Below are 14,257 nucleotides of genomic sequence, written 5' to 3' on the forward strand. Positions count from 1 at the left end.
GGAGTGAATAATACGAAGTAATTCCCTCATTCCTATGCAGATTTTTTTTTCTTATTGCCATGCTCCTATAAAACTTGGATCTTTTCTAGCAATGAAAATATTTAATTTTACAGATCCCTTCACACGAGAAGCTCCATTTTTCTTTTCTTTTCTTTTTTTAAATGTTATTGATATTTTTACATGGATAACAGAAACACTAAAAAAAGTGAAGAAAAAAGATGGAAAAAGTGCATAAAAGAAAAAAGAAAAAGATATTAGAAAAAAGAAGCAAATTCTGATCTTTACAGCAGTTACAAACAAGCTTATTTTTCCCTCCCCCCCTTTAAAATTTGATACACATTTCCCTTCTCCCCATATGCAACCCTTTTTAATTAACTAAATCAAAAGCGTCATTTTAAACCATTTAACCGTCATTTTTAACCAAAAATCCATACAAGGTTTTCAGTCTTATGAATGTCCTTATTAGTTTACCTGGTCAGAGAATTTTATTTTTCCTCAAAAGTAAAACAATGTTTGGGCAGAATTAACTGGGTGTGGAAGAATTGTTGGATGACTTGTGTCATCTTCCTGATAAAGTATGCAGGTATACCTCTTGAGTCATTTTTTTTGTTTTCATATTTTGTGTTGGTTCTGCGCATTTTGTCTGCTTCTGAACCCATGTTTTCCTCTCCCATTCCCTAGTTTCTGTTCGAGCTTCTCCTTAATGGCTCCCTCACATGGTTCCAAAATTTCTCTCACTCAGACTAATTTCGCCACATTCACATCTTCATTCATTTCTCTAGTTGTTATTTCCATCTTATTTTCTGGCATCTCCATTTCCCCATATTTTCTGGTATCTCCATTGTTTCTTGATTTGTTTAACTTCTCCAAACACTCATATTGTAGATTCTTCTAATATTTATTCATTTTCTCTTCCATATTTGCAAATCTTTCAGCCAGGTTCTTCTTAACAAATTCAGTCAGTGAAATTATCTCTGGCATAATAATATCAAATCCTCAAGCATAATTTGTAACATCTCTGGTATAATCACTTTTCCTGATATTTTCTCTGTTAGTAATTCTTTCCTCCTTTCTTTTGGGTCTTTCCTAATAATAGCCTCTTCTCTTCCTCCCTCCGCCACTCCATCTCCTTCTACCTTTCCCCCCCTCTCTTATCCAAAAAGGGAAAACAACAACCAAAATTGAGTCTTTTCTTTCTTTCTTTTTATTTATTCTTAACTTTTTAGTCCCATTCAATCTATGCACTTTAATGAAGATCTCTTTCTTTTTGTATAGACAAATCTACAAATCATTTCTCTTGGAAAACTCAAACTGTCCTCTTTCCCACAGAAATACCTGCTATTCATTTATTTCATTTAATTTGAAACTGGATTAAAATAAACAAAATCCAAATTTGGCTAAACCTTTTATCCATTTTAAATTTTCATACTCCAAACTTGTAGCAAGATTTATTTATTTTTTGCTGTAGTTTATTATTGAACCCTTGTATTTATTTATTTCCATTTCTCTTTATTCGTGTTCTGGGTCATAAGGACACTCACCAGGAGGTCTAATTACTCTTCTGTCCTGAAGATTTCTATAGCTTTTAAATAATTATAATCCAAATGTGCAGATTCAGTGTACTTTACAGTCTCTGAGACTGCGAGCTTAATCTTTCTTATAGAAATATTAAATAGATCCTAGTGCTTTTACTCATGCCTTCAGGTTTCCTCATGAGGAGCTGCCTTCCAGCACAAATGTGGACAAACTCTTCAGTTTATCTGAAGAAACTCTGGTGGTCTGGGCAAGCCTTCCTGTCACATTTCTCTGCTTCAGCATCAGCCTGCCATTTTCCTCAATCCAGAGGATGGTCAATTCCATTTTTAAAAATTATTTGGGTATCTCACTATTTTAGGAATACTCCTCCTTACCACATAGCTTAATGACTGGATTTGTGGCCTGAAACTATCCCTACTGCTTTCAATAACCTTGTTATGGAAGTGTAAATCTGGCAATCCAAAGCAAGAGAGTTGTTCCCACAATCGTTTGATCATTTCTTATACCCACTCTAACTGAAGTTTGGATTAGGGAGGGGTGAATCTGTTATAGTGTTATCTTTTTTAAAAAAAATAATTTTTTTTTATTTTTTAATAACAAGATAAACATAAACATACATAACAAAATAAACATAAACATACCACAAAAAACATAAAAAGATCCTTCTTCATAAATTTACATACAGTGCATCGATTGGTTTACCACTTTTTTTTGTGCATCCATTTCCTAGTCACCAGTATAATTATATTACATAATAGCTCATATTATCAATCAATAATTGTATAACCTAATATCATCACTAAAAAAAAAAAATCATTTATAATTTTGTTAATTCATATTTTAACGAGATAACTATAGTTTGCTTAATTTATTTTGCAATAAATCATAAGATCATACCAAATCTACCTTAATAATGTTTTATAAAGATAATATTAAGAAAAAAAAAATTTTTTATGCTAAATCTGAATATTCTATCATTATGTTTTATTATCTAACCATTGATAAAAAAGATCCCAAACTTCATAAAATTGTTTATCTTCTTGTTCTCTGATTTCAAATGTCAATTTGCTCATTTCAGCACAATCCAATATTTTCTTAATAATTTCTTCTTCTGATGGAATTTTCTCACTCTTCCAGTTCTTAGCAAATACAATCCTAGCCGCTGTTAATATATTTACAATCAAATACTTCAAATTTTTATTATATATATCCGGTAAGATTCCCAATAAAAAAATCTCTGGTTTCAAGTCTATATGTGTCTTTGTCATTTTTTCCAACCATATGCGAATTTTAGTCCAATATTTTCTAGCGTCCTCACAAGTCCACCACATATGGTAGTGTTATAGTGTTATCTTTATAGTTCATTTTCAGGCACCATGATGGTGATTATGATGAGATGATGAGGTTATTAATCCCTCCTTCCCATAGTGAAAGTATGTATCCAATGATCCCATGACAGGGGAAATTACCAAAGCTAAGAGATCAACAGTCAGCTATCTTTTCTTTGGGTAAGACCCAATGGACTTCCTTGTTCTTACATAAATAAGGAATAATTGACAGATGTAACAAATGAGTTTTGCCATCATTTCATAGCCTACCAATATCCATAATCATTTAGGATGGAACATCCCTTGGGAATGATGATATACCTTAAATAGAATTGTAATTCTAATTATTGATCTATAGTACTACTTCTCTTTGAAGAGAAGCACATAATTGGACAGAAGAGTCAGTAAAATTATAATTAAATCAGAGTTTGAGAATATAGAAATTGCTTTGTGTCAGATTAGGCTATTTTCTTACAGTTAGATGTTCAAAGTATGTGAGTTGCTAATTGTTTCAACGGAGTGGTTGCCATTTAATTAGTGCAAAGCTAGTAGATTAATTCTTCTTGAAATTCATGGAAGTCTTAATTTGTTTCCAATCCATAATTTAAAGGTATCTATCTTTTTCCTTTACTCCTTCTCAGCCTCTAACTTTACTGTTATTGCCAGAAAGACCATTACTTATCAGTCTTTGAAATGGCTAAATCTCGATTTGCTGTTAGACCTAATCTTTCTCTTTTACCTCCTGAGGATGAGAAGCAGTTAAAAACAAGCTGCTGCCAGCATAAATTGGTGTCTAGTGAATTGATGAGAAACCATCTTCAGAATGTTATTCTGATCTTTTGTGACTGAAGTGTCCTTATCCTTCATTATCTTGGTTGTCTTTATTTCTTCATCTCTGTACTGCTTATCTAGGCCAAAAAAGCAAAAATACTGTATCTGCCATCTTTCTTTGTCTTTTACTGGAAGTTGACTAAATTTAATATTGATCTGGATTTCAATTTTTTTACTTTCATAATGATAATCTCTTCTACATCTTCCTTATTTTCATCTGTCAGCCATCTCTGCCCCTCAAATCATTAATGTTTCAGCCTCTGATTTTGATGGAAACTGTCACTGAACCTTACCATTATAATAAAATAAATACTATATAAACTAAATAGATATGGGGACATTGATTCTTTGAGTCATTTCTTTCCATCTACAGAACTACTCTATTTCTTCTAATATAGCTTTTATATTCAAAAGGATAATCATTAATAAAGTCCACATTCTGGAGTGATTTACATAGTTAAAGATCTTATAATTATAATCAATAATAAATCTCTTTTTGGTATACATTATATATTTAATGTGTGTTATCTGATCTTATGTTCCCCTGCCTTTCCTGAAACCTGCCTATTAATACGACAGTTTTCTTTCCATGTGTAGGTCGATTCTCCTCTATGAAAAATATTGCTAGCTAGACCAGTGGTGGGATTCAAAAATTTTTACCACTGGTTCTGTGGGCATGGCTTGGTAGGCATGGTAGGGGAAGGATACTGTAAAATATCCATTCCCTCCCCACTCCAAGGGGAAGGTTACTGCTGGTTCTCCGAAATACTCAAAATTTCCACTACTGGTTCTCCAGAACTGGTCAGAACCTGCTGAATACGACCTCTGAGCTAGACTTTGCCTGCAAAAACCAAAGTTACCTTTTCAAAAGGTAACTGAATCTTCAAAGTCCAGTTGCTTTTTGAATAAGACACCTTTTGGACAACCATGACCTAGCTACTTGAGCATCTCTGTAGACATTTTGCTTGCATGATAAATTTATAGAATAGTTCGTCCTGAATGTTTACATGCATTCCCTTCCATTAATATAAGTATATACACCAGTCAAATTGTCTTGTTCCATATTTCTTGATCTACAAATATTACCTGAAAATTTCCCTGTGAAGTCTCTGGTCATCTTAACAAGACATCTCCTTTTCTTTGTTTTGTTAATTTTCTCTATTTGTTAACATTCTGATTGAGATTCTTATAATCCTGATTATTTCTTGCTTAATATTGAAAGCTTCCATGCCTCCTTTTTAACCAAAGAATCCAACAATCTTTGGGTATCATAATAGTTTGTGCTGTAGCCATTTAAACTTGTCTTTTAGAAAATTTTGATATTTTTTTTCTGCTTGTTTTTACAATTTCTCTCAACTCCTTCTAATTCCTCAAGTTCTTTCACTATGCTTTATGACTCTTACGTTGTAGGGTCTCAAACTCATATCTCACTGGCATAACTTTTTCTTTAATTTGATTTTAATTTTAATCCACATATGTGACACAACAATTCATTGTCAATTCCACAATCTTTATTTGGAAATGTCTTGAATGATTCAGCTGTAATTTCACATCTTCTGTTTCCTATTTTATAATCCATTTGATTTAAATAGTATCCAATCCATCCTTGATGCCCTTGTATAGAATCTATAATCTTGCTTGAGCCACATGTTGGCAATAGCTAAATATTTCTCTTTACAAGACTGAATTATTTTCTCTTTTATATTATTGTATTTTTCGAGTGCAAATTTCTGAATGATATTCTCTAATTTCTCCAACTTTTACATTTTAGTCACTTGTTAGTACTGTTAAATCCTGTTTTGCTTTTGCTTTTAGGATCTCTTACAATGTGCCATTGAATTATTCCTCCAGGTTATATACATGTTATAAACATTTGTCTAACACTGATTTTCAATGGATAACTACTAATGTCAATAGATACATTCATTATTTATTCATGCAACAGCTGCCACTCCATTCCTTTATTTGGACTTTGATTGACTATCTTAATTAATTAATTATCACTGATTTTAATACATAGTTTTTGTATGATAATACCAAAGTGGTTTGCCACTGCCTTCTTTTCTTTATATTTTAGAGGTCCTTCTCCTAAGTAGGATGGCTTCTTTTATGCCTGCAAAGCTTCACCTAATGTTATTCTTATTGCAGATTGCTTTTAGCTTCACCACTTCCCTTTTGATCTTACCAGCAAGGATGATTCTGCCAAGACATCATGCTCATAACAATGCCACACCCAATTTGGAGCTACTGAGCCATTCTACTTTGTCAAAGTGGTAATCCTTCTTGCCACCAAAACTGAAGCATAAAGAACAGTGTTTCCCAACTTTGGCAACTTTAAGATCTGTGGACTTCTGAAATTGCCCAGTCAACCCACTGACTAGGGACTTCTGGGGGTTGAAGTTCATACATCTTAAAGTTGATAAGGCTGAGAAAACTGATATATAGATGATGGGGGAGGTAATTAAATACAATTTTCCAGAAAGAGCAGTCTATTGAAATGATTGGCCATTGGCCAAGGATTACTATTTGAATCAAATAAATTATAAAATAGGAAACAAAAGATGGGAAATTACATTTGACTCATTTAAGGCATTGCCAAATAAAAACTGTGGAACTGACAATGAATTATTGTGCCAAATATGTGGATTAAAATCAAACTAAAGAGAATAGTTACGCCAATGAGATATGACTTGGAGAACCTAAAGCTAAAACATAAACATGGATTTATATAGACATGAGAATGCCTGTTCACTCTCTCAGCATCGTTGTCATTGCTACCCTTCCCCTATGCTAATGAGAAATCTCTCCTTGCCTATCAACTATACCATAGGATATATAATTAGTTTGAGATTATGATAATGCAAGATGTTTCCAATGAAGAAGGCATATGCATTTGTTTGGTTGTGGTAGAAAGATAACTTGTTTGACATTCTTGAATGGTTCAGAAAATTAATCCATCTGAGGCCACTTTATACAAGCAATTGCTATTGTGTTTTACTGTGTAGGGTCCCTTCTGGTACTCCAGCAGGGATCTTCCCCGGGAGTTTGTCTGAAATTATATAGGGGTTTCTGCTTGAGCCGAAAATTGCACTAGAATACATCCAAGATCCCTTCCAACTCTGTTATTCTGTTCTGTTAATAGCAGTTCAACTTGGGGATTCTGTCGCTTGAAGTATATGCACTCATAACTTAGACAATCTGCTGTATGCGCATGCTTTCTTATTGCTTGTATATTGTCTTCTAATATTTTGTATTGCATTCACATCCATCATGCAGGTAGATAAATCGATGATAGATAGATAGATAGATAGATAGATAGATAGATAGATAGATAGATAGATGATAGATAGATAGATAGATAGATAGATAGATGATAGATAGATAGATAGATAACAGATAGACAGAGATATAGATAGATAGATAGATAGATAGATAGATAGATAGATAGATAGATAGATAGATAGATAGAGATAGAGATACATTCTACCTTTGCAGGCAACTGTGAATACAATAAAGTGCACAGTGATGCCAAATATGCTGGGTTGGGCATTCTGACTATTTGGCTTTTCGGGGAGGAGCATCTGGGTGATTTCAGAGACTGACTGCTCATATATTACGTTGGTTTCTCTCTATTGATCTGCCTTGTTCTGTGGGAAGGCATCCAGTAGCACATTGTCCCTCCTCCGCTCTGCCTTTCCTCTGACAGAATCTAGATCTGCTTTGCTTTGCCCCACCTCCTTTTCATCCTCCAGCATGCCTGAAGTTAAATGAGCAGAGAACCCGGGAGCTACAGAGGAATCATAGAAACAAGTTGGTGTCAGTGGCCAGCAGTCCATCTTTTCCTTTCCGGGTTTTTCGTTTTTTGTTTTAAAGGCATTCCTGGGGTTTAGGAATTAAACAATCTGAATGAAGCTGGTTGTTTTTTCAGCCAGCCTGCCAGAATGGGCCAGTGCTGCTGCAAGCTTTATTACTGCCTCCAGTGCCTGGACAAAACGGTACTTTCCATCTTTTACATCTTCTTTTCCTGACTTAATTCAAACAACAGACTGCTAGCCTGTTATCTCTGATTCTTCCTCTAGCTACGGTAGGTAAGGTTGCCTTGTGAGCTCTGATTGTCTAGAAGGGAGGTGGAGGCAGTGGGAAGGATCGGGAATGGGGGTGTTAATCCCTGCCTTAATGTGCTGACTTCTCATTTGCTGCGAAGCAAACAAAACCGTCCAATTCACCCTCCACACTGCAGTGTCTTCCCTGCATCAGTTGTACTCTGCAGTCTGAAATTTTGTGGTTGTGGATTTTGGGGGGAGAGTCATAGCAAACCAGTGACACAATGAACAGAGAACTGACTTGATTTGTTGTTTTAATTTGCATCAGTGGAGGCTACCTGTGGAATGCAGATTTAAAGATGATGCTGCCGTGTCGCTCCACATGTAGGTTTCTGTGTCCTTTTACTTCTCTGTCTGTCTGTTTCTCTTTATTTGACTTGCATGAGAATTACATCCTTTCTCCTTGGCAATCTGTGTTTTCCCATTGTATTTGCTTGTCACCTAATTTTTAACAAAGATTCTGAAGCTGCATTATGATTGGATAAAAGGAATATGGGTGGGGTAGAACTGTACATGTCAAAGTGAAATGTATTTTAAATGTCAGTTTAGAGTTTGTAACAGTATTTGCTGGTAGCTGTAAAATAAGGTATTGGCCAAAAAAATGCTTGTTTCTAATGTATGATGTGTGATTATTTGCCTCTGGAACTTAGGCATCAACTTTTAATTTGCTTATCATAAAATATCTTGGCAGAAATGGTCAATAAATTATATTACCAATTGGAATCATCTTGATACGTATTAAAGTGCATATTGGAGCATCTTCTTAATGGTCTTGATATTAAAGTATAGCTTGAGATATATTGTGATTTATGTTAAGAAAATTATTTCACATAGAACTCATCAAACTATGGATGTTAGGGGGAAAGTCTAGTGATAATCTGGGCTTGTAAAGTTTAATTGAAGGTATTATGAGAAGGGTGGTGCCTGTCTTCCTTCTATTGAAGTGAGAGTATTTCAAATGCTTTATTGGAAAGATAAATGGCAGATAATTTTGAAACTCAATAACATTAAAAGCTGTTGATTGTGTCCCAGAAAAGTCAGATGAAATATTTATTGAAAGAAGAATAAGAAGAATATATCTTCCCCTCCCAAGCTGAACTCTTACATTTGGAGTAAGAGCAACAGTGACTAAGCATGATGTCCCCACCCACCAAATGTGACTAGGCTTTGTCCAAGATAGTGAGAAAGGCAGAAAAACAATCTTGGTGCCATAACAAAGAAGGTTGCATTTGTGTTAGGAAGACCTAACATGGAAGGCCATGTATTCTGTGGGTGAAACCATCAGCTGTTACATGTGCATGTTAATGACAATAGAGATGTTGTGATGAAAGGAGGAGTAATTATTGTGAAGTACTGCTAAATGCCTGCAAATTAATATTGATAAATATAGAGAATTTAAAATTGCAGGAGGAAGAAATACTTTGAGATATATTCCAGGTAAACTTCTCATTTAAGCACAGGACAACAGAGTTAAGGATGCATCCAGCTGTATTCAGATGAATGAAAGTGTAATTTAAATAAATTCATTTACATAAAACAATCCCACTCACTATATAGAGCACACTGTCTCACAAGGCCTCTTACAAGATACTACAACAAACAGAAACAGCTACAGATATATGGCATAGAACAAAAATAGAACTCCATAGCAAAGAACTTTATAGAACAAAGAACAAATATAACTTCAGGGGTGCCGACGTTGTTATTATTGAAAGGATACTTACATAATGCTAGGTATCTATTTGCAGAATGAGGGCCAAAATTGGGAGCCACTTCTGAGAAAGCTTGACTGTAGTATCTACCATCTTAAGGAATTCTAATGTGGTTTGAAATTTTTTGAAGATTCTAGAGAAAAGTTGAGGGGCCTTCTGCATTGGTAAACTGAATTAATTTTTATTTAGATCTTTATGAATAGGAAATACGTTTGTTCCAGATAGCTCACTGTCTGTTTTGGATGTGTCCAATCAGATGCAACCAAGTGGACAAATAAATCACAACAAAGGCTGTCAGCTTCAGTAACTTGTCCCCAACATAGTGCTACTGTCCTTGGTGATATCAATGGGCATCTTTTCCATGATTTATCTGATCTTTTTATGAAGGCTTTAAATTAGTTGCTACAACTTGAAATTTCCAACAAACTGAGTCCAGCAGCAGAAATAGAAATCTGGTTGAATACAGGGCTAACATTAGTACCATATCGGGGCCATTTATCAAATCTGCCCCAAAGCAGAACAACTACGCATTTCACTTATTGTTAGTACCTAACTGTTGGATTCTTGTAACTTCCTGTGATGCTGACATTCTTTATTAACAGTAAGAAAACAAAGGTAGCGCTGTAGGAAGGGACATAATGGGCGGTTTGCTGAAAAATATTTATAACCGCTTTTGTTTTGACAGATTGATACATTGAAATTGTAAGATAAGGTTCATTTTATCATGTCTTTATCAGCCTGACCCTGAGTGTTAAAATGTATATTTTAAAACTAATTCATTTGCATCAAAAGACTGAGACCACACCATCATAATAAATCCATAAATGCAAGAGACTTTGCAGTTCCAAGTTTTAGAACAAAAATATTTCCCATGGAATTAATAAAATGTAAATGGAGGTTAGCTTTTACCAAGGGGGCAGGGGGGTTGGGACATAGTTGCTTTAACTATTTCAGGCCTTTGCAAATTTTCTAACATCTGTCAGGATTAGATTAACAGGAGCAGACATCATTTCTCTATTTTTAATTAGTAATCAAATCTCCAAGGTGCTGATGTTGTTAACTGGGATGCTTTTGAGAATGAAGCTGAGGTAGAGTTTGTTTTATTTCATATCAGCATAATAGTTTATTATGTCACCAGTTATCTTTGCAGTCCATGTTTGCAAGATAATGAAATATGTCATTTGTAAAGATTTTTATTCCAACATATCCTAAGTATGCTTAGAATACATGCCTATCTACTTTGTCAGGAGGGGAAAAGGGCCAAGGTCAAATTTCTCATCTCATTCATCATCAAATGTGATTTGTCAAAATGCATTATAATAATGGGAGAACATGAGTTGTGGCTAAAAAATAAAAACAGGCCTACCGATGACTGTGAAGAGTATTTAAAATACCCCTATAGAATTAAAGTGTCAAATATTTTGATAATGTTTTCCAACATTTAATTCAATATTTTACATGGTTTGTAATTTTCCACCATTTAACATAATTGAATGGATCTAATATTATGACAAAGGGAGGAAAATGTTTCCCTAGTATTTTGTTATAGCCTGCATAGTTTTATTTGCCTTCATAATGAACCAGTGTTTTAATTTAGCAGTCAGTCTACTTGAGCTATCCATTTCTTTGAACTCCAAATGAAAATAAGGACATTGTTTCTCTCTGTTTCTCCTTTAAAATGTTATTGCTGAAATATCTAGGGCACTTGCAACAATTTTGAATGTGGCCTAAGAATTTGGCAGCATCACCACATTGTTGTAAGAATCAGCTTTGGAAAGGTGGAATATATTTTTAAAAAATCAGAGATGTTGATCCAATCCTGATATAAATAGAGAGTTTGAGTTTAAACATTCTTTTTCATGACCCTATTCAACAATAGTAGCTATAATAGCTCCTGACCTGCACAGTTAAGCATAGCTCATATTTGCTTTGTGTGGTGATCTGGTAAAAGAAGCTAATATTATAAGGAATGCTAAAAGAGTCTAAGCGTCTTTGGCTCTAATACAGGATAATATCATTGAACCAGAAATCCTAGGTAAGCAATATGTAGCTCGACCATGTGACTCATAGGATGAACTATGATAATCTTTTGGCTGAGCTAATACACTTCAACCTTCATCTCTGAGTTGGGTAAAACTCTATTTAAAAAATGATCATGATTAGTGATCGAGAATTATGGTAGATGTAGTCCAACAGATCTAGAATGCACCAGGGCAGAAGAGACAGAACAAATGTATCCTTTGTTTTCTTTTATTTGTATCAGAGGTGTATTCACCTTCTGCAGCAAAAACAACAAAAAGCTTAAAGCTTAATGCATTTATTTTGCTTAGTTTTTGATCCACAAAACTATGAAAATAACTTGGTTAGTCTAAAATTTCCATAAGACTGTTGTCTTTTATGTTTACTGCTTAGTAATGTTGCCAAGAAAGATGAAATTGTAGTCAAGGACAACTGTATGGTATCAAATTGGGGAGGGCCCTTTGTGCCCTTTGGATCTTTGTAGTATTCGTTTAGAAAACAAATCTTATTATGGAAACTTTGGATCATCTAAAATGGATACAGCCAATTTAATAAGCCTCAAACTTCACCCACCTCTAAATGTTTTCTTTTTTTCCTAAAGCAATTACATCCATTTCTGGATCAAAATTGGTACAACATCGCATCTCTTTGATTAAATGGATGCTGAATCATTCTTGGCCACAGGCCACAATCAGGTTCCTGATGTCAGCTTCATACATTGTATTTCTAGTTCGGCAGCCAAAATTACATCATGATATTAGTAGTGACTGGAGCAGAAGTGACATTTCAATTTTCAGAGATACAGGCAAAACTTTATTACTGATCAGTACAGTAACTGTGATTTCCCCTTTTTAAAAATTGTGCTTCTTCTGGAAATATCTCGAAAAGACATTTTTGTACTGCTGTTAAGTTCGTATTTAACATTTCCTGATCTATTTTTTTAAACCATGATGTTCCTGCCCGTGTGTGTGCTTTTCTTAAGCCCTACAAGGCATACAATATTAGTGAACCAATCAGTTATTCCTGTTCTGTTGTAAAGTTAATGGTATCTAATATACTGAATCCTATTTTTCTTCTTTGGACAGCTACCTTTTGTTGAGTCTTGAATAGGTTTCCATTTGAGTGATTTTCTACATACTTCATAAATTGAAGTCCTGCAGAGCAAACCCTTCTACTCTTAGAACCTACTTATAATGGGTCTTATTTTTTCAAACATGTCCAATCATACCCTAACTCAAACATAGAATGTATATAATGCCTGGCACTATGCGGAGTTAAGGACATTAAGGAACTTCTTCAAGAACTCAATAGGACTGTAGAAGACAATACTGGAAGTCAACTCAAGAAAGCTCACACAAGTGGCATATAAAATATGGCATATATCAGCTGATTCACTATTTCCACTGCTGCTTGAACTTGTCAGAGTATATTCATGAACTGGAATAGAGCATGGTAACAAGGTGAGGCAATGAATAGGCATAGCAACTAAATCAGCCAATGAGGACTGTTTTGGAAACTGAAACTAGAAGTAACTTAGGTGTGGCTCTATGTTAAGCTCTGCAATTCTGCAGCTATATTAAGTTGTCTATTGAAAATGAAATCACTTCTCTCCTCTGCTGGGTATAATGCTTGCTACGGAAGTTACTTGCAACATGTTTCTGTCTGAGTTTGCTCCATGTTGGAGAAATCTACAACTGGTTTGTAAAATCTACTTATTGTGTTTATAAAGATGTTAAATGAAGCATCAGCCATCTGTGTTTATTTTTCTGGCACTGAATTAATGCTACAAAACTCTGAGTAGAACTCCTTCAGCCAGATAATCACAATGACTGGATCTGGATACAAGCTTAGTGACAGAACTGTCATCAGTCACCTTCTCTACATGGATGACATTAAGTTGTATACTAAGAGTGAACAAGGCTTCACATTGCTGATACACCTGACATGGACCTACAGTAAGGACATTGAGGTGATATAGTATTTGGACCTACAGTAAGGACATTTGCTGATGATATAGTATTTTTTCTGGAAGAGGATATGGGAGTAAAATTAATAAAGGAAATAGAGAAATTTGGCGAGGTGGCAGGCCTTAAGATTAAAAAAAACAAAACAAAATTACTGACTAAAAATTTAAAAGATAAGCAAAAAAAAAAAGAATTAGAAGGAAAATTGGGAATGCAAAGTATGAAAAAGGTAACATATTTAGGCATTTGGTTAACAGCAAGATGCTCTTCAATTAAAAAAGATAACTATGACAAAATTAATAATACAAATGAAAAAAGAATTGGAAACATGGGGGAAATTACAGCTATCACTACTGGGGAAAATTGCGGCAATTAAAATGTCTTCCCTACCAAAAATACTATATCTTTTTCAAACTGTACCAATAAGATTGGATAAAACCTTTTTTAGAGAATTAGATCGAATAATAAGTAAATTTGTTTGGGATGGGGAAAAAGCTAGGATAAAAATGAAATTGTTACAGGACAAAAGAGAAAGGGGTGGCTTTGGACTCCCTGACTGGGAAATGTATTATCAGGCTGCAGCTATGGTATGGTTTAAAGATTGGATCAACCTGGAAAATAGAAGAGTATTGTCAAAAGAGAGTCACGACTTGCAGAGAGGGTGGCACAGTTTCCTATGGGATGGGAAATGTAAACAGCATGCATATTTTCAGAGACACATGATTAGAGATTCATTAATTTGTATATGGAACAAGATTAAAAAG

General features: G+C 34.5%; 1 protein-coding gene across 4 annotated transcripts in view; it reads left to right on the forward strand.

Moving 5' to 3' along the window:
- MTUS2 (microtubule associated scaffold protein 2) overlaps positions 1–14,257 on the forward strand; it is a 73,103-nt gene that overhangs the window by 29,320 nt on the left and 29,526 nt on the right. The window contains exon 1 of one of the 4 annotated variants that reach the window (XM_087937213.1): positions 7,361–7,690. The exons of 1 other annotated variant lie outside the window; for it this stretch is intronic. In XM_087937213.1, coding sequence (XP_087793339.1) covers positions 7,637–7,690 — 54 coding nt within the window. In that variant the 5' untranslated portion in view covers positions 7,361–7,636. Of the gene's footprint in view, positions 1–7,360; positions 7,780–7,921; positions 8,123–14,257 lie in introns of those variants that run through there. 2 more of the 4 variants (XM_087937215.1, XM_087937214.1) reach the window with 2 other exon arrangements.

Source organism: Pseudonaja textilis, chromosome 7 (assembly GCF_049901715.1).
Source record: "Pseudonaja textilis isolate UNSWEBS1 chromosome 7, rPseTex1.2, whole genome shotgun sequence".
Classification (NCBI taxonomy): domain Eukaryota; kingdom Metazoa; phylum Chordata; class Lepidosauria; order Squamata; family Elapidae; genus Pseudonaja; species Pseudonaja textilis.